The sequence below is a fragment of the Dromaius novaehollandiae genome, chromosome 14, assembly GCF_036370855.1.
Source record: "Dromaius novaehollandiae isolate bDroNov1 chromosome 14, bDroNov1.hap1, whole genome shotgun sequence".
Lineage (NCBI taxonomy): Eukaryota > Metazoa > Chordata > Aves > Casuariiformes > Dromaiidae > Dromaius > Dromaius novaehollandiae.
Genome location: NC_088111.1, coordinates 7995623 through 8016617, shown reverse-complemented (window position 1 = coordinate 8016617; position 20995 = coordinate 7995623). Strand labels below are relative to the sequence as shown.

Here is a 20995-nt window from a genome sequence, read left to right as displayed (position 1 = left end):
GTGGGTCATAATTTGGTCAGCCAAAACTCTGTGTGTAATCACTGTATGATATAGTTGTTATGCAAGAGAGAGTTGTACTAAAAGATGCACTCTAAGATAATTTGCATGTTGTTGGCGTCAGCATGTTTATTCCTCCAGTTACATGTGAGAACTCACCAAGAAAAGGGAGGAGTGGCAAAATGAGCATAATTTAAGTAATTGAATCCTATATGAAAAGATGTCAATTGCTTCAAGAGCTCAGTTCAGTAGTGTAAAAGCTAAAGCTACACCTCTTGTGTTTTTGAAGAGTGCTTATTTTGCTCTGACTTCAGGAAGTCTGTACCACTGAACACCATTTGAAGCAGAGTTTTCTTTCAAAAAAGCTAAATTTTCTGTGACTCATTAGGTAACATATGATTAACATTTAGAGTAAATATAAAGCAAACTTTTGGAACAATTTTTTATTTCATGCAGACATATGTCAAGTTTATCAAAGGTTTTTTATTATTTATTTTTGTTTTGATTTTTTTTTTTTTGCACTTTCCAGACTCTGGGCAGCAACAGCCAAGTTCAGTTGGAAATCAGTCCCACTCTGCCTCCGATCCTGGGCCGATCAGAGCCACTGCACCAATGTGGCGGTGCAGCAGAATTATGCACATGCAGCGAGAACTGCATCCAACACTTTTGTCTTCTCTGGAAGGCATTGTAGATCAGATGGTCTGGTTCAGAGAAAATTGGCATGAAGAGGTATTTGGCTTTAATATGACTTCATATTTATGTATTATCTAAGGAAAAGTTAGTTGTGACATATTTCTCTAGAATTATGTTTAAAAAAAAAAAGTATTTGTTTTGATTAGTAAACTGATGTATTCCTATAACTGACAGTCCTTATTGGGGTTTTAAGGAACTTATTTCTGGAAGCAGTACAGAGGCTTCCCAAAAGTATTAGTACGATAAATGCCTCTAACTTTAGGTTTTCAGCTGTTGCTGGCATTAACCAAAAATTTTTATTCTTATGCTAAGTTTTGGAGATACTGTGTTTCTTCTTGATCTGGTGGTCTGTGATAGATGGTAACTATTGTCCAAAGTTTGAATGATACCAGAAAGCAGATGGACATCCTACTGTGTTTTTATTATTTGCCTCTGAGTGGCAGGCTGTTGTGTTCTGTCTACCTAGCACAGACTTTATAGAACTTGTTGGAAGAAGGTTTCTTTGTACCACATTCTTTTCTAATCTATCAGAAAACACAAAATCTAAAACCTAGCTGCTGTTAAAAGAGCGAGGCTCACTTTGTGATGCAGTATTTCTGCTGTTCAGTTTACTAATTTGCAGTTCTAATAAGAATCAGTGCTGTCATTCTGATCGACCCTCTGATCCAATTTAGTAAGCTAGCTTTAAGTAAATGTTTCTGAGAGGGTATCTTTGCTATATATATTTTTATATATTTATATATATATATATATATATATATATATGTATTTTTTTTTTTTATCTGTAGGTTCTTAGACAACTGCAGCAGGGCTTGGCAAAGTGCTATTCAGTTGCCTTTGAGAAAAGTGGAGCAGTTTCGGATGCCAAAATCACTCCTCATACGCTCAATTTTGTCAAGAAGTTAGTCAGCACTTTTGGAGTAGGTCTTGAGAATGTGTCTAATGTGTCCACGATGTTTTCCAGTGCGGCCTCAGAGTCGCTAGCCAGGAGAGCACAGGCGACAGCTCAAGATCCTGTGTTTCAGAAGTTAAAAGGACAATTTACAACAGGTAAATTTTTAAAACATATTCTTGAATTTTACTTTTACTCTCCAGAGAAAATTCACTCTTCCCCCCACCCCCAAAGTTTACCTGTGAAAAGCATTTTGTTTTTTTACGCTTCCTCCAATTTTTTTCCCTTGAGAGAGCAGCTTTCTGCCATTCAACAAAACCTGGAATATTTTGTCTATTACTTTCTTCTGTGGAGTAACCAATGAAAGAAAGACCACAATATAGAGAATGAGTTTAAACTTTAGTGGTATATTGTTGTATACTCATTACCCTAGCTGTGATCAAATTACATATGTGTTTAAAGTTATATTAGAGTAGTTCATTATAATATTTCTGCAATTTGCCTAGAATTACCTGCCATAGATGAGGATAATAATGGTTTTTACTTTATGGTGGATGACAGAATTTAATGAAATTTTTCACCCCAGAACTCCAAACTAACAGTATTGTGTGAAGTCTTTCAAAACAGGCTACTTCTGATGAGTAAGATTACTTTAGTGTTTTGGATAGCTAGATTATAAAGATCTCATTACAGAAGTTCACATAATTGTTAGGTAAATTGAATCAATAACTTTAATCAGCTGCAATAAAAAAGACACTTTAGAGAAGTAGCTTGTTTACTTCATTCAGCTTCTGTTTATCAGAGGAGTGACATATTTGATGAATATCTGATGTTGATTTAATATAAGAAAAGCCTCTGTACAATACCATGTGGCTTGATATACTTGCTGAAAAGTGTTAAGACCACGTCAGCTATACATGGCAGGAGCTGACATTTATTGGCATCAGTGGATTCCTGTCTACACTCAACAGTTTTTCCTTAAAGATGACTGTAAAATTAGATAAAAAGGACTAGTTAAATTTTTCTAAACAGAAGAATTCAAGCTAATTAGTAGTTCACAACTGGAAAGATAAAATTTCAGTGAAAACCTGGGTTTTCATCTTTTTCTGAATCTATTTTTCTCTTTATCCTCCTGGGAGTCTCACCTGGATGATCCTAGCAAGAGTTAAACTCCCTCATCTTAGCTTTCACAGCTGATGAAAAACATACCCTTTCCACATCAAGGTCATTCCTTTGCAAAAGTGAATCTTGCATTGAAAAGTTATTCTTTTCAGAATTCCAAGTTTACTTAAGGTTGCCTTAACTTAAAATTTTTGAGGTCAACAGAGCTCCTGAGCGTTCATGGAGTTTGACAAGTAGACTTTCAGCGTGTATGTGGTGTGTGTGTGTGTGTGTGTGTTTGGTTTTTTCGTGTGCGTGTTTTTTGTGTGTGTGTGGTTTCTCTGTTCAAGCAATTTACTGAGAATATTGTGAAAAAAGTGAACTGATGGGAATCTTGTGAAAGTAACTCAGTCGTAGATATGACCTACATATCTTGTGCACGTTGTGTATTGCATGATGTCCTTTTTGAGGCACAGCAGCTGCATGACAGTGGATAATGAAAGTCCTGGACCATATGATTAAATTTAATGGATGAAGGCTACTAGGGAAGGAGATGGTAGTTGAAACATTTTGTGTGCCTTTGCCTGAAGATTATAGAGAAACAAAATACATCTGGACTTGTTTTTCATTTGTACTAGTGGTTTACATGTCCGTGCATTGCAGTAACAGTCTAGGCACTTTTTCATTGCTATACATGTTGTTGGTGTGCTGGGTTTTTGGTTGGTTTTGAGTTATTTTGGTCTGCTATGGTTTCCCTCTGTTTTTTTTCCTTCAAGGTAGGAGTGTTAGGGAGATCTGGGATCTCATGAGTTGTAAAAGAAAATGAAATAAAACACTAGGCTCAAATCTGCAAAATTTAGAGTAAGGTTTCAAAACATTTCTAGCGAACCAATTTTAAAAACTTAATTACAACCCTATTCTAATTTTTCCTTAAAAAAAAAAAAGGCACTGATAGGTTTTTCAATTTCCACATGCTGTTGTTTACTTTCTGCATGTCTTTATAAATGGCATTTAAAGTTTCCAGGTTTGGTATCTAATCACAACACTTATAAAGGATTATGTGGATCAGCATATAAAATAACAAAGAAAAATAATGTAAAATCATTGCAAAGCATTTCCTTGTAAACTTCAATATAATAATACATAATTTATTCTCTGCTTCTTTCGCTGAAGATTCCACATTTTATTTTTCAATTATGATGAAATATGAATGGCTACCAGATTAAAATAATTATTTTACTTAGTACTAGATTAGATTTTATTTTAATCTATTAAACTCAGTGTTTAATTCACAAATGAGGTGTGGGAAAAGAGATGAAATTAAGCTGATCTTCTTCTTGTGCAGTTTTATAATTCATTATGCAGAAAATAAACAAGTTTTTGATTAATTTTACAATAATGGTAAAAAGTGCATAACTAAATAAAGAGAACTGTAATTACCTTACTGAACATAACAAAGACTGTGTTAACATTATGTGAAACAATTTTTAAATCATGCTCACTCTGCCCTTTTGTCACACCAGAACTTTAATCTTTGTGCTCTGATACGCAGTATCAGTTATACTGAGATGATGGAGAGATAATTGCAGTGGTTGCCTTCTGTTGCAACAGTATCCAAGCTCAGAGCTGTTTTAGAGTAAAATGTTTTCTTCAGTTATTTCCAGATTAATGTTGACAGGATTGTTTTATAGACACTTTCAGCTATGTTTAGTTTCATAACCTCTTCCACCAACATCTGAGATGCATCTTGGTTCCTGCAAATTACAGGCAGGAAAGTTTGGAGCCATTGGGGACTGTCACACCATTACTTAGTTTCTAAATTCTTTGTCTGAAGCACACTGGACCACCAGAGCTTTGCTCGGTCATCTTTTTCTATCCTAACATTATATATTTTAAAAACAAATTTTACTTTGAAAGGAATGGTTTTTTGGAACTTCAGATACATAGTTCTTTGTTCCTTCTCTGCTTTTCTGCTAAACCTTTGACATCAAAGAACAGGCAAATACTGAGAATTGCTCCCTTTTAGAGAACTCGCTCAGCAGTGAACAGAGGAGAAAAACTGCCCCTATTGTTCTTTTTTGGGCAGATGATAGAGTTTAGAGTTTGGATCAGTGCTTCTTTCTAACCTTCTCTCCGCCCAGATTGAATTCTGGCGGAACCTTCCACAATATACTTTTGAAAGGGCAAGGTAAGTCTCTTGAAAGTTTTGGCACCCAGTACAATGAATTCTTTTCTATGAATAGCAGCTTTGCAATCAGAAAGAAGTTAAATATCTTTTTCAAGTCTTTGTCTCTCTCTGAAGTGGGGGGAGAGGGCAGGAGAAAGAGCCGTTATTCATTTCCAACTTTTCAAAGGAACTTTTCTTCTCTCAGGTGAAAAGTATAGTATTACTTGGGTAGGTCTTTCCATACTTCTGTTCTAATTTTTAGATAACAGGGTGTCATCCAGAAAATCCAGATCAAGAGACTGGAATTATTGTCATGATAATTGACCTTGGTCTGGTCTTTGTAGTCTTGAGTTTCTAGAATTGACTGATAAGCCAGAAGTCTTGCTTCATATTTCTCTGAACTATTTTCTTAACTGTCACTGAGATTTTTCATATTTTTCTAGTGCTTTTTAACAGTTCCTGTGACATTAAAAAGAACTTCAGAAAAGTACAGAGCAGGACAGCTCTTCTGCCTTGGGGAATGCTTGGCTGCTCTTCAGTATTGTATGTACAAGGGATTTGAACTACTCTGCAGAGCTAAACTTACTTTTCAGTCTTACCTGGCATCTGACATGATGGGTGTCCTTTAGTTGGAGATCCTTGGTCTTGAGTGTTCTCAAGTGTTTGCTTTTTGTTTTGTTTTGTTTTGTTTGTTTGTTTAAAATGGTCTGCTTCTGTTCTGTAGGTCAAGGGTTTTGGAGGGGACAGAGGAGCTTTTTCCTCCAATCTTGCTGAGAAAAGTCAGTTCCTTTTTTGTGGTGCTTCATGAGAGGTGATGTTACAGCACTTATTCAAAAAGAATTAGGCTTGTACAGAAAAGCTGTAGTTTTATCTAATTATTTAAAGAACCATCAAGGTTTCTTCAGGTCACGTCTGTCTCGCTGGCAGGAAAATGATGCTCCCTGTTTGTCCTTTTGTTGAAAGCAGTGAGAACTCGAGGTTTCTAAATTGTACTCGGCTGGATAGATTCAGGTAGTCATTTTTCAGGCATTCAAGGCTTTGAATGAACGTGTTCATTTGAAATACACATACCACCCTAAAATCTATAGCAGCCCTGGGGACAGGGAAAGCAAGCCTCCTCAGCTGAAATGCAGTCTGAAAAGTATCATGGTCTTCTGTGACCATCGCCATTAAAATGAGGAGGTGAACTTCCTATTCCTTTTAAGTAAAGATGGTATAAATAGTAAGGTGTTTTAGACCAACATATGTTATCTTGTGAAGGTATTCTCCAGTAGGAAGTACTGAAAAACTGGATTTGTTTGAAACAAAGCCATTATTTATCTGTCTGCAAAGCAGAGGAGCTTTGTACAACAGGGAATGTCTGGTATCACATTTTATTTTCTCATAGCTGATTTTTTTATTTTTCTCCTCACATGGACTCTGTGTGACGTGAACGAAAAGACTAATTGAACTCTTTCTGTTATTCCCATCTGCCACTAGGAAACAAAACAAAAATCCTAAAATAGATATGTCAACAAACTGGAGGTATTCCCATGGTGAGCTAAATGACTTTTTTTTGAAGAAATGCATGATATTGATGCATATTTTTACTACTTTGGTGATTCCCATATTAGCACAAAAACTAGTTACAATTTGAGGGTACTTTTGTACACTCCAGGGAGTCAGGAGATAAATGATTCAATAACTTTGTCACTTTCATGAAGTGATTTACTCCCGCTGCTCACTAGAGGGTAGGCTTGGGATTATAATAAATGTTTTACAGTGATATTGCAATAGATGCACTGCCCGTACCATGTAGAAAAAGAAAAGAGAATATTGCTGAGTGATGATAATTTCTAAAATCCATCATAAGGAACTGCATTTTTCATTAAAGACTCTTTTCCATGTATAAGTGGAAAGGTTTTTGTATGTGTTGGCTTTTTGGATCAGTTTTTGGTTGATAGATTTAAGATTTTCCCTGAAAGCATTTAACATGAGTATTATGGGTACTAGCACTGCTCTAGATATATTAGGTTACGTGTTCTGACTTCTGGTTTAAGTAACAGAATAGCAAAATAAAAGGAATCCTACGTCAAGTTATTTTATTCAGTAATAGCATCCTGAACATGAAAAATGGAGAAATCTAAGAGAAAGAGAGGATGAACAAAGAAGCATATGAATTCTTATAGCTAAAAGGACAAAAGTATTTGTTTGTAGAAGTAAGTCTTGTGGATGATCAGTTCTGTGTGGTTTTAGTTGTAGCTGAAAAAATCTTTTATATCCAGTAATTGCTGTGTGCATATACTTAATTACTAGCACATTTGCAGATAGATGTCATAGCATATTTGTGTGGTTAAATCTATTTCACCTCTGAGTAGTGCTCAGGATTGTTTTATTTTACTTTTGTCAGCTTAGGAAAATACTGTATTTATGTGACATGCTGAACAGTAGCTTCTGTAATAAGGTTCAAGCTCATCTCAGAGTTAATTTTCTATTGTATTGAACCATGATGAAGATTGTGATTGTTCCGCTTTAGCTGTAAAACTTGGAAATACTGAGTCAGTGTTCTCTGTCTCTTTCTTGCTCTTGCTTTTTCACTTGTAGCATGTTGAACTTAAAATGGCATCATTTTAGGCTCTTTTACAGAAATGTATTTTAAGAAATCAAGTCTGTTAGTTAACTTGCACAATTTTGGGTGTCATAACTAATGAGGTTTACGCAGACAGCATTTTATCTTCCTGCAGATTGTATTTCATCTATCACTGTTGTGGTATTGAAGTGCTAAACCATGATTGCATTTGTTTATGTGGTTTATTCATTTTCACTCTTTTGGGAAAGATCTGTGGGAAAATTTAATCTATTTATTTGCTGTGTTCTGAAACTGTAATGAGAGCAATGTTGAGAAGATTGCATTGATGTTTGCCCAGAAAATGGTGGATGTTGCAGGGATTATTTTTACAGATTTATCTGCATAGTGTGGAAGACTGACCTTGAGAAAGTTCTTACCTCGCTGACACGTGTGCTCAAGTGGAGTGCCACGCCGGAATGCTGCTATGTCGCAAAGGAGAGAGCAGGCTGTTTGCATAATGTTGTCATTTTTGCTTTGGCTGTCATATCTGTTCTCCCTGTGGTGGCGTGCAATTGTTATCTGAGCAAGGAAAGAAGAAAGAGAATATTCTTGCAGCTCCGAATAGAAGAAGAATAGTAACAGCAATTTTACTGCTTGTCCTGGAGTTGCTCACAGATTGCACATTATATCCTCTGTTGAGGTTCTTTCATCTCTTAGAAGTGAGAAGCCTCTGCTGGGTTTAAATAAATAAATCACTTCTAATGAAACAGGCAAAAAATTATAGTGCTAGGCTGTAAAATAAGTTACTTTCCTCTTTCACTAAATGATCTGATCTAATCTAATCCATTGGTTTATTACTGCATTCTTTCTGTGCTGTCTGTCTGGCAGTTAAATACAATTCAGAATTTTCACAGCATATTTTTCGAGTGCCCATGTGACTGTGAAGTAGGAAACTCTTTGGAAATTCCATGAGTTACCAGTTAATAGAGAATATTTTAGAGCTGTGTACAGAGAAGAGGTGGCATATTCTGATAGGTTTAAGTTGTATATAACTTTAGGATATTACTAAAAGATTTCTTTTAAATGAAATGAAATATCTAACAGTCTGATTAATAAAGGTAGTACAGCTCTGTGCGTATGTTTGGTTTGCACCATTGGATTGTATGATTTGTTCTCCTTCAGCACCTACAGTGCTAGCATTATTGCTCTTGTGTGATCCCATACCAATTATGCTCTGATTCTTCTTTTATGATTCTTGTATCTCTTCTATGTTAGTCTGAACCAGCTACCTTTTCTTTGTGTCCAGGATTCATAGATAGACATGTCCCTGTAATGGACTTGCTTGGTAGTACGCTATTTTTTCTTTTTTCCCTTGTGCTAAGCTGATGATTGTAGTAGTTAGCTTTCCACTTTACTATAGTATTCAAGACCAGTGTGATACTTTAAAAAATGTTTAATACATAATAGGTACGTGTGCTGTATTTGGGGCTCCTTAAAGTATTTTGCTTAAGGGCATGTGGCTGAAAGAACCTCTTTTAAAATGCCAACTTCAAACAGCTGATAGTTAAATATCCCATATGGAATTTGACATTCTAAGGATATATATATATTTTATATATATATTTTTTTTCTTTTAGACTTTGACTTCAGTGTACCAGGTTCTATGAAACTTCACAATCTTATTTCTAAACTGAAGAAATGGATCAAAATTCTGGAGGCAAAAACTAAACAGCTTCCAAAATTCTTCCTCATAGAGGAAAAGTGTCGTTTTCTAAGTAATTTTTCAGCTCAAACTGCAGAAGTAGAGATACCTGGAGAATTCCTTATGCCAAAGCCAACACATTATTACATCAAGATAGCAAGGTAAACTATGACTGGGGAAAGAATAGTTGTAATTCTGAAAATGGAGAAGAAAATCAAAGCCTCCTCTATCTACTCTGTGCAAAAGTAGATATACTAAATATTTCGTTGTATTTAAATTACGTATCTAAACTCATATTTCATTGTGACATTTTAGTACCTTTAGTTTTTACTTAATTCTCTTTTGGTAATTTTACATTGTCTCACTAGGCAACCGTACTGTTTCTTATGTGAAGATTATAGTTGGATTTCTTTTATGTTGTAAATTGAGAGTATTTCCTCTATTGTAGCCAAGAGAGAGACTGTTCTTCAAAATAGTGATCAAGAGCTGATCTAATGATTAATTTTGCTCAGGAACCATGCTTTTCAAAAAAAAAAAAAAAAAAAAAAAAAAAAAAGAGAACACATAGAAGAGAGGATTTTTGACTACAAAATGGAAACCTTGGGTTATTTGGATAATAGAGTTGTACATTGTAATTCAGTTACCCTACCTTATGTATTTGTAGATTTTTTTTGTTTGTTTTTTTATATATTAAGTCCTAATTTAATGTCACAGTGGATCAGTTCAGGTGCTTTAATCCCTCTTTCTTCCTAATAGGTTTATGCCCAGAGTGGAGATAGTTCAAAAGCACAACACTGCAGCCAGAAGACTCTATATCCGAGGCCATAATGGAAAGATTTACCCATATCTGGTAATGAATGATGCTTGCCTGACGGAGTCTCGTAGAGAAGAGCGGGTATTACAACTCCTTCGCCTTCTGAACCCCTGTTTAGAGAAAAGGAAGGAAACCACGAAAAGACACTTATTTTTTACAGGTACTGCAAAGAGAGGTTTCATGCAGTTTTAAAATATACGTTATACTCAAAGATTATAATTGCTATATTTGTTTGAGGGCTACCAATCACTGATACTGAAATTTTTGATTCAGAAAGTAAATTCACGTGTCTAGGTGATTTGGGCTTTTCTGGCTCCACTCTAAAGAAGGAAAGTTGATGTATGTGATCTATGGTGTTTTTAGAAGAGGTTACAAACATCATTCATGGTTTGAAGTTCAGTCATGAATGACAATATATAAGGCAGAGGCATGCACATTTGATCTGTTACTATAGAAGTGGATGCATATACTTTAGAATAAACACTTAGAGCGAACTGGGGAGGGGAGAACAAAACTGTTTTCCCCCAATATGTGAATATTTAATTTCTTTTACCTTTTCTACATAAACCAGAAGAAAGATTTTTTTTTTCCTTTTCAGAGCTTTGAATTTGATAGATGATTTCTGAATTATCCAAGTGAGAACATATCTCTGAAATTTTTAAAGTAACTTTATATAGAAATCTGTGATGATGTTTACTTTCAGGAATATATACTGACTAGTTAGTTGTTGCCAAATAAAATCCATTCATAATCTAGATATTGGACACAGGCCTTCTGTTGAGTGTACTTTTATGATCCTGTAAAAGGTTACTTGTTTTGGAGAGTGCACTTTGCCAAGAGCACCACCTGGCAATGCTTGAACAAAACATGATTAACAAACATAATGCTAGAGAGGCCTTAATGAGGAGAGGTAAGGATGGTTCCAATATGGTTTTTGTGTATAAATTGCCAAAATACTAATGTAATAAAAAGGTCACATATTTAAACATTTCAAAACAGAAATGGTGAATTAACTGAACATACAGTCTTAATTCTTTCTCTTTGTTTGTGCATCGTGACCATTTCATGTGTGGATTATAAATAATTCACTCATGAGATTAACTTGTGAGAAATACAAGAAATATCAGTCTTCACTTGGCAACATACTTGGTCTGCTTGTGATTCAAATACTAATGTAAATAGAATGATTTTGAACAGTTAATTTCTGGTGTTTTCCAGTTACTTAAGTTGTTGGCAAGTTCCAGCTTATGGCTTATAACTTCATATTAATATATAAATACTGTTCATTTCAGAAGGTCATTGAATCACTTACCAACTTCAAATAAACGAGCTTTGTACGTTGCGCTAGTCACTTCTAATAAGCCTTGGCTGGTGAGTGGGTAAGGGAAGCGTTAAGTGAAGACACTAAGACAAAGCTGCTGCTTTTCTGTTGTTGTCCTTTTAAAAAGTGCTGCAATCTCATTAAAAAAATGCGCAGTTTTATCAGTTTCTCCTTTTTGTGCTCATAGTATCTATTGACATGAAGTTGCTGTCATGAGCTTAGGTGGCTAGGTGATGTAAGCTGCACTTAGAGAGCTAGAAATGCAAAATCGACATCTGATTTTAAAAAGACAAAAACGTACAAGCCAAAGTATTGGTTGTAACAAAAAGCAAATATAGTATCTCTATATGTGTGCCAACCATTTTACATCATTCTCAGTCCAGAATAACAGAAATACAGTAGATAAAGCCTTGAAAGATACTATAGAAAAGGCCGCTGGCACTTACATATATCATCTATAACGTGATTAATCAAGTAACATGTCCTTCAAAGAGCTGGTTTTAAACTGTAGTTTTTTTGGAAAAGATTCTGTACCTTGTTACTTGATACTATTTAAAACAACTTGCAGATCATTCATTTCACTTCTGCCAAAGGTTAATGGAAGCAGTCCAGAAGAAGTAGCTCATTAAGGCCATTTCTTTCTCCAAATGCATTTTCTTCTTTAAGACTGAAGAAACTACATCAAACTATTTAAATGCATTTAAACAATTTCTTCCTGTATTCCTGAGGCTAATTTTTACAACTTCTGAAGGAAATGATGAGGGAACAGGTTTGTTGGTAACCAGAGATCACTGTCGAGCAATAGAAGTAGTGGCACTGGAAGAGCTGACATTGGGGAGATGCACAACATCTGCATCACTGAAAGTATAAATTGGGTTTTTGCAAGGTAACCTATTACTCCTCAAGTGAAAGCTCAGTGGCTCTAAATTTTCTTCCTCCTGAACATTTTGCTGCATCTTCCTTCTGTTATTTTTAAGTAGCGTCATTTAAACACCTATCCCTCAAATATGTTCAAGTTTCCCTCTAGTTTTTGTGGATCACTTTACATATCCTAACCTCAGTAGTTTTGTTCTTCAGAGTCATTTTTATTGAAATGACACCAGTGTTATGTAATCAGATGCTACAAGCCTCTGTGGAAAGAATAATGAATGCTCAATTTTTTGTTAAGATAGTTGAGATGTTTCTATTTAGTTAAAATAAAAATTCTGCTCTCATTTTCATGTTAACTGAGCTTGTGAATTCGTTATGAGCGTAGTAATAATAGTCTTCACTTAATACACTTCAGTTGATTATCACAGGAGTGTTTTAAGGACTGATACTTGCATGATAATTCTTCTCTTAGTATTTGGATTATGGATTAACTGCTTTGTTTTGCTCTCTCTACCCCTCCTCCTGGTCCTCCCTTCCCCCTCTCAAATTTTCCCTAGTTCCTCGTGTTGTCGCAGTTTCTCCACAGATGCGTTTGGTTGAAGACAATCCCTCTTCTCTTTCCCTGGTGGAGATCTATAAGCAACGCTGTGCCAAGAAAGGCATTGAGCATGACAACCCTATTTCTCGTTACTATGACAGGCTGGCAACGGTCCAAGCACGGGGGACGCAAGCTAGCCATCAGGTATTAGAATGTAAAATGATTTTTATTCAGCCTTTCTTCTTAAGAACTCTACTATATTGTCGTGTTCCCCATCAGATATAAGGCAAATATATTTTACAGAGGTGGTATTTTGATTTTTTGTTGTTTTGTTTTTTGCTTCATAGATTCCTGGGAACTCTCATCTAATTGGTATTTTAGATAATCTTGAAAATCATCAAAAAGGTGTATCTGATATACTTAGGTTGTTAAGGGTAACTGCAACTGAGAAAAGACAAGGATTTGATTGCTTTTTGGCCCTTTTTGTGTAGTGCCTGTGAAAATAATCAGTTGATAATGTTGGAAACGGCATTCCTAATTTTACGTGAGCGGGTACAGTTGGGTATGCGATGGAGGCTTCCCCATGTTCCTCTAACAGATCCCTGAAAACTCGCAATGCATTCGTTTCGCCTAAGTCAAGTAGAAAGAGTCCACTAATCTCATGCTAATAAATAATACTTCTGGGAAAGTACAAAGCTCCTTCTCACTGTAACCTCCATGAAATATCCAATTCTGATAAATTTATTTTACATTTTTTATCTTAAGGTTAATGCAAATTCTCATACAAATGCCAGTCCTATTTAAAATACAGCTATTAGAAATACACAGTTTATGTATATCATAGGCATCATTTAGAGAAACAATCTTTTCGGGCTTTCACTGTTGCAAAATAAAATGAAGTGTTACGTAACATCTGTTTCTATTTTGAGAATTTTTCCTTCAGGTTATGAAACTGTCTTTAACAGACATTTAATTGAAGTCAGTATGATGATCATTCTTTCTGGTACAATAGAACAGATCCTAACTTTATTTCTTTTTCTAATTAATTAGGCTAGTATATACTACAGTATCTAAATATCATGGTAGATTGCAGATCTTGAAACCCAGGGAAAAACTATAGCACAGTATTCATTTACAGAAGCAGACAAAGGCATCTCTCAGCTTTTGTCTGTCTGTTTTTTGAGGTAACTTTGCTGTAATAATACATTAAATGAATTGTTTTACCCAGAGTGTTTCCCTATCTCCTGTAAGAAAAATATCCTCCACCTTCTTCCGTTAAACTAGCCTGTACACAAAGAAACCACAAAAAAATGCATCTTTTGGTTCCTGTCTGTGTAGGTCCCATATATAATTTCAAAACTTGCCATGCTGCTGCTTTTTTTTTTTTTTTTTTTTTTTTTTTTTGTGGAACACCTTCCAGTGAAATCTGTCAAATTGCTGCCATATCTGTCTGCATATTTTTTTCTTATGCTTCTTGTTTCCTTGTGCTACTTACAGACTGCTTCCACCTGATAATGATTAGCAAACTGAGGCTGCTATGAATCATTTTTTCGGGGGGGGAGACAGCTATGAAAAGAATTTATATCGCTGTTGTTGATCTGTATTTTCCTGAATAACGTGTTAGTCTGAGCAACCTTTTTGATTTCATCTTAAGTAAGGGCTTAATCCAAAGCCCTTTGAAACAGGTAGGAGTTAAGCTGGCCCCCAGACAACCTTTTTAACATTGGATTTATGAATGATATTTACATCCTTCAATAAGGAAGGGAGATTTTTCAATGAGGAGACACTATGTACTTTAAAGTGGAAAAATGTGAATTGGGCTGCTCATAACCTCATATACAATGTTCGGTATATTGACATTGTGACCAGTGTTGGGGTTGGTGGAAATAAGTTTTATGAGTAACATGTATAAATATTAAGACTTAAAATAGAGGATTTTAATTTATTGCTGTGAAATGCATATCCAGCTTGCATTGAAGCTAGAAAATAATGAAGTTTGTTGCATTAGTTTGCCATAAGGAAGTGCAGCAGGGTAGTGTGCTGAACATCACTTTAGTACGCTTATTTTCTTGAGAGACTTGAAGACACTTCAATCAGGTTATACAACTTTTCAGTCTCAGGTTTTGTCTCATGCTTGTTTGCGGATCTCTGATGCCCTTATAAAATCAAATGAGCTGTCTTCATTAAAATAGTCTCGAGATAAATTTTCAAATACTTTGTAGCTATGCAAAGAATAGACTTACAAAATATTTGGGTGTATATTGGCAAATAGGTCAGAAAACAGTGTTGAATTGAATGTGTCCAAGTTCAGAATCATGATGTTTTTCTAAAATAGCATACAGCGGTTGAGAGAGAAAGTTTCGTAGCTGGATTTTGGCATATTTGCCTATTGCTGAGCAGTGTATTATTAAAAATTACCTCTTTTAACTAATATTTTTCTTATGTAGGTTCTTCGAGATATACTTAAAGAAGTACAGAGTAACATGGTGCCACGTAGTATGCTTAAGGAGTGGGCTTTACATACCTTCCCAAATGCTACAGATTACTGGACATTTCGAAAGATGTTTACTATTCAGTTAGCCCTAATTGGCTTTGCAGAATTCATCTTTCACTTAAATAGACTCAACCCTGAAATGTTGCAGATTGCCCAGGTATGCTTTAGTTTGTTCTAGATGCATGCTGTCGTCTTTGATCAAATGGAAATTTGGACTTTTGAAATGAGTCAAAATGTACGTAATTTGACAAATATAATTAACAATGCATTTCAGTAGGTTTTTCAGTTAATTATATGATTGCACAGCATGTAGATAGTAATTTAAACTGCCATCAGTGGATGTCAGCTCTAACTTCTCTGGTCAAAATACGAGAATTGCGAACTTTGTTTGTAAAATCATTTTTAGACACTGGAACTGTTCATGTAAATAACTGAGAAGCCTCTCTTTAGCCTTTCTTCAAATGTGTTACTTTGGATATATCTGACTGTAAAACAGTTGCATTTAAAAAATAATTTTGAGTTTCCTTTTCCAAAAGGGGAATTTTCATTTTCAACTACTCTTTTTTTCTTTGTCATCTCTTGGGCTTTGGCATCCTGTCAAGCTACAACTCCTATTAGTGGTGATTTTTTTTTTTCTGTTTTAAATGAACATTTAAAATGAGGCTTGCCACTTTAGTAGAGTAAAGGTGGTATATATTAAAGTCTTGATGCCATGTTAATGCAGGGAGGGCTATATTGTGTATAGCAATTAAGATTCTTTAATCTCCATTCTGCAGCCATGGCTTTCAGATGCTTACCCAGAGTGAACAATGCAGTGCTTTGCTGGGATGCATACAGAATGAAGTTTTGTGTTTCTTTGTGACTCCTTATAGATTGTTGCTACAAAATAATCTCTTCCTTAAGCTTGATATTATGATAGCCTATATTTAATAAGGTTTTTGGACACATGTTTTGAGAGCAATACGTACCTGACCTTCTACTTGCATTTAATTTCTTTCTTTTTTGCTCAAAGACTGTTTAAGGAAAAGAGTAAAAAGCTATTGCATTAAATTAGACTTCAAAAAGAATCATTTCTCTATCTTAGGTAGCTTCCATATTTAATTTTTTTAAAAAGACAATATAAGCAAAATGAAAATAATAAATCATACATTCATTCATCTTAAAGAACCACTTGTAACTATTTGTGCTCTAAGTATTAATAGTAAACAAAAATCCATTCTCTTTTGGCTTCATTAATGAAAATCTGTTCCTTTAATTTCTTTTGTGCATCTTGCTTTTAAATCCAGGATACTGGCAAGCTAAACGTAGCTTACTTTCGCTTTGACATTAATGATGCTACTGGTGATTTGGATGCCAATCGTCCAGTTCCATTCCGGCTCACACCAAACATTTCTGAATTTCTTACCACCATTGGAGTATCGGGTCCACTGACTGCATCAATGATTGCAGTAGCTCGCTGCTTTGCACAGCCAAACTTTAAGGTCTGTATACTTTTTGAAAGGTTGTTTGCATGCACATTATATTCAGCAGTTCATAAAACTAAACAGCATTTTATTGGTTAAGCTAGAAACTGAACAATCCATATTTAAGTTTTAAAATCTTACCCCAAGGTCATTAAAAAGGCCAGCTGAAATCTTTGTAATTTGCCTCTTTTTTTGGAAAGAATAGGAGGAAAATAGGTATAATTCTATTCTTAATTTCATTTTTTGTCCAAGCATATTAATTCAGGCTGATTGTTTCAATGCTTTAGCCTTATAAATCCTTACAAATTCTGGCAGTGGTAAATGGTAAAATGACAAATGCAACATCATTTATAATCTTCATAATATACTGTGAGTAGAAATGTGTCTTGGCCCTTTGTTAAGAACAGAATGCTAAAGATATATTGTTACTTTGATGGATTCTAGCTCTTAGCAGGGTGTAGTTTTCTAAAGAAATTGTCTAACTTCCTTTTAAATTCTAATGCTTTCCAGAAATGAGGCATCTTGCACTTAGGCAGCAATTTGCACCAGAAAGACATTGCATGGAACACACAGTAGCTATAGCGTGAGCTAGTTACTTTTTTAAAAATGGAAAAATATCCTGAAATGAAATTTTTCTTTATCCATAATACAGAAAGCTGTGTTAGATTTTTTTCATAATTCGTCAGCTTACCTTTCTAAGCCATGTCTATACATGCAAACGAGTTTTCAGATGTAGCATGTAATTTCAACATCTGAATTATGTATACCCGATTAGATTTGCCACACTGATTTGTTGCAGATCAGAGCACAGGTGTCCCATTTATTCTTTTGGGGGTTATGACTGCCCAGCACTCAATTCAGACATGTGGACATTATTGCTTTAGACGATTCTGGCTTCTGGACTTTGAACATTTTCTTCGTAAATCTTTTTTCTTCTTTTCTTTTCTTTTTTTTTTCTTTTTTTTTAATATTGGCCTAATTTCTGTGTATGTTATGAAATGCTTCTTTGTGGGCAAACAGTAAATTTAACTCAGACTAGACACACAAAAATTTATTTTAGACGTTCAAGACTGTTAGAGTTGATAGATTAATGTCAGTAACTCAACTTAGTGATGAGAAAAAATAGGAAACTGTTTCTTGTGGACTTTTTTCTTTTCAATCCAGTGATAGAGCTAGCCTTGGGATTTCTTTCAGCTTGAAATCTTAAAAATATCTTTTTGAACATCCATTATCTAAAAAACTCCCTAGAATTAGCTGTGCCATCCCTCGTTCCCCTTCCCAAAGAAACTGACTCTTGCAGATAACGACTCCTTACATTACATTAAAATATGCTGCAGTTATTTAGATGGACAAGGGTGTGGAACTTCACAGAATTCAGTGGTAAGATTCAGAGCTCACTAAACTCGATGACTGCAAGCTAACAATGTGTAAATCATTGAACACATTTCTATCATAGAACAACGTGTGTGTGTATATATGTGTGTATGTTGGTATATGTACTTTGTAGTCAGCTTTCTTTCTCTCTTTGGCAGAAAACAGTATTCCCTGAGAGCAGAATCATTGTGTAAAAAACCACTTTGCAAAGTACTCTTAATCTTTGCACAATGACGTGTGTGTGTGTGTGTGTGCACGTGCGCTCGGGGGTGTGTGTATGTGTCATTTTTAATGGAGTCACTTAAAAATGGAACATATATGACTGTATTTGTCTATGAAGATCTTAGTATACTTTATAGTTCATTTGATTTTTCATTTCTGTAGGGGATATTGTGTTGTGTTTTCATAATGAGAACTTCTTCTGAAAAGAAAAACCTTGAGAGGAAATAATAAACACAACTGGAAGCTACAATCATTGTGAAAAGGCTGAGATTGCAAAGCAGGACCGAAAGTGTCAAAATGCTGTTGATTACAATTTAGTTAAATCTATAATTCCTGATGGTTCTTTGGATTAAACGTAATTGTCTGATTTTTTTTCCATATAGGTTGATGGCATCCTAAAAACTGTGCTACGGGATGAAATAATTGCTTGGCACAAAAAAACACAAGAGGATACTTCCTCTCCGCTCTCAGCAGCTGGGCAACCCGAAAATATGGACAGCCAGCAGCTGGTTTCACTAGTTCAGAAAGCTGTTACTGCTATCATGACTCGACTTCATAATCTTGCTCAGTTTGAAGGAGGGGAAAGCAAAGTCAACACTCTCGTAGCAGCTGCAAATAGCTTGGATAATCTCTGTCGTATGGATCCTGCCTGGCACCCCTGGCTGTAACTTGAAATTTTCAATAGCTTTTTTTTGCTGCTGTTTGTGCTGTGAGCCATATATTGTGTTAGGAAAATGTGAAGAAATCTTTTCAAACCATGGCTTACCTGTCACACTGCATTTTTTCAGTCTTCATTTTAATCGTGTTTACAGGAATATAACAGTTTTACTGTTTTTAATTAATCTCATGAGGAGATATCTCATGTTTCAGAAAAGGTTGTTTAATATGCAACAACAGCTTCACAAGTAGCTTAAAATGAAGGGAGGAGACTTAAATAATGTACAGAAAAATCTTATTTTATGATAGGGACTATAAAACTAACACTGTTAGATTTAGGATTTGCCATTCCTAATAATCTACAGTATATAAAGTTTTTATACAATGATAATTATATATTAAAAAAAAAACAGTATTCCCAGTTACTGAATTTTACTTGGTGAAATTTTACTTAATCACTGTCCCTTCATTATACCAGATTGAAGGCACAAATAAATACTCTTCCTTTATGTTTGCTTTCAGAAATTTACATGAGCAAAGTTGGTTTGTACAGAGAATTTTGTACCAAATGTATAGAGGTAACTTTTTGTTAGGCACCGAGAAAATGATGATCAAGTTGTGCTAGCTTTTCGTGGAGCACAAGCTATGTACAGTGAAAGTGTAAGCCATTTAGGGTATTTGGTTTAGTTGTGGACAGTGTTGGGGGGGGGAGTTTATAGAAAGGATGGGAAAAGTCATCCATTGATACATGTATTTGACTGTAACAGATATGAAAGCAAAAACTTATAAAGTTATCTCTGATTTTTTTTTATGTTTAGACTTCTGTTATTACAATAGCTTCTTCAGAATGAATCTGTATCTTTGTAATTTAAGAAAAGATCGGTTTATTGTTTCACTTGAGTCTTTTTGTTGTGTTAGCATTTTTATAAAACTTCAGTGTTGAGAATGTTAAATTTGTACAGAGTGATTTTTTCAAAATAAATATTTTGTAAAATGCTTTATGGTATTCATTTTATTTAGAAAAAATTTGCATAATACTATGGCAATAAAATAAAGACCCACAAGCAGGTGTACTCTTTGATAAATGAAAACAGCCTGAATACTACAAGGTGATGACTATGTTAATAGACATGTGTATTTTCTGTGATGTACTCATTTATGCTGTTGAACTTTTTGTTTCTAAGACTTGCAAACAGGAACTATGTTGAAAGAAATTCTTGTCATACACAATGTACAGTCTTTCTTGCTAGCCAGTCAATTAATGTGTTAACCATCTGTCTCCTAAAAGTCTGTCTTTAATCAGAATAGTCTATTTCATGTCTGCTAGAAACACAATTTTCAAGAAATTGTTCGGTGGTCAAGGCTATAGCTGGAGGTGAACTCTATTAGGGAATTTCTGCCCATAGGAAAAGGAGAGCTTGGTTTTGGGAGATTTGTTTTTTGGGGTTTTTTGGTTTTGTTTTCTCTTTTTAGCATAGTCAACAGGTTCTTTAGAGATTTCAAAATAACACGAGGCATGATCTTAGTTAATCATCACCATTCAGTAGTGAGCCTGTCTATCCACGAGGTAGGGGGAATTTCTAAGAGCCACTTTAAGATCTGCACTACCTGCAGATCAAGGCTTGCAGTGGGTATGAATATAGTCAAGTCACGACTAAAAGCAAAGCAACATGTGCTTCCCCTAAGTATCTTACTTACAGAGTCACAGAAAGATCTGTTCCTTTCACCTTTGCAGCCATTAGGAGAACCAGCTAAGGGATACGGACCTGAGTGCCAGCAAGATGCAGGTCATGCATCTCTCTATTGTTTATCTTATAAAAGCGTACTGCGTGCTCTCTATATATACATACATACATTACGCTCATGCACACACACAAATACACACACGGACATAATTTGCAGCCATGAGTATAATATGAACTCAAAATTGTTTAGCTGAGGTGATGACTTGCAACCCATCTGAAGGCTAGGTGTTAATGGGTTCCTCCTGTATGCTTGGCTGGGAGAGTTCACGTTGTCCTTTCAGGCAGCGACCTGGTATCAGCTGCTCAGTCTTCATTGCCTTTCAGGTGGGATGCGGCAGTTTGCTGTACTGGGCATGAAACCTTTGATACTCAGTATGCAATCCTTTGCTATATGTCA

General features: G+C 35.1%; 1 protein-coding gene across 5 annotated transcripts in view; it reads left to right on the top strand.

Moving 5' to 3' along the window:
• Nucleotides 1–19850, top strand: part of TRRAP (transformation/transcription domain associated protein) — a 102337-nt gene extending 82487 nt beyond the window's left edge. For all 5 annotated transcript variants that reach the window (XM_064520235.1, XM_064520232.1, XM_064520233.1 and 2 more), the window contains 8 exons: nt 527–726; nt 1479–1740; nt 9036–9261; nt 9857–10074; nt 12663–12847; nt 15091–15294; nt 16424–16618; nt 18580–19850. In XM_064520235.1, the coding sequence (XP_064376305.1) occupies nt 527–726; nt 1479–1740; nt 9036–9261; nt 9857–10074; nt 12663–12847; nt 15091–15294; nt 16424–16618; nt 18580–18864 (1775 nt within the window). In that variant the 3' untranslated portion in view covers nt 18865–19850. The remainder of the gene's footprint in view (nt 1–526; nt 727–1478; nt 1741–9035; nt 9262–9856; nt 10075–12662; nt 12848–15090; nt 15295–16423; nt 16619–18579) is intronic.
• The last annotated feature ends 1145 nt before the right edge of the window (nt 19851–20995 follow it).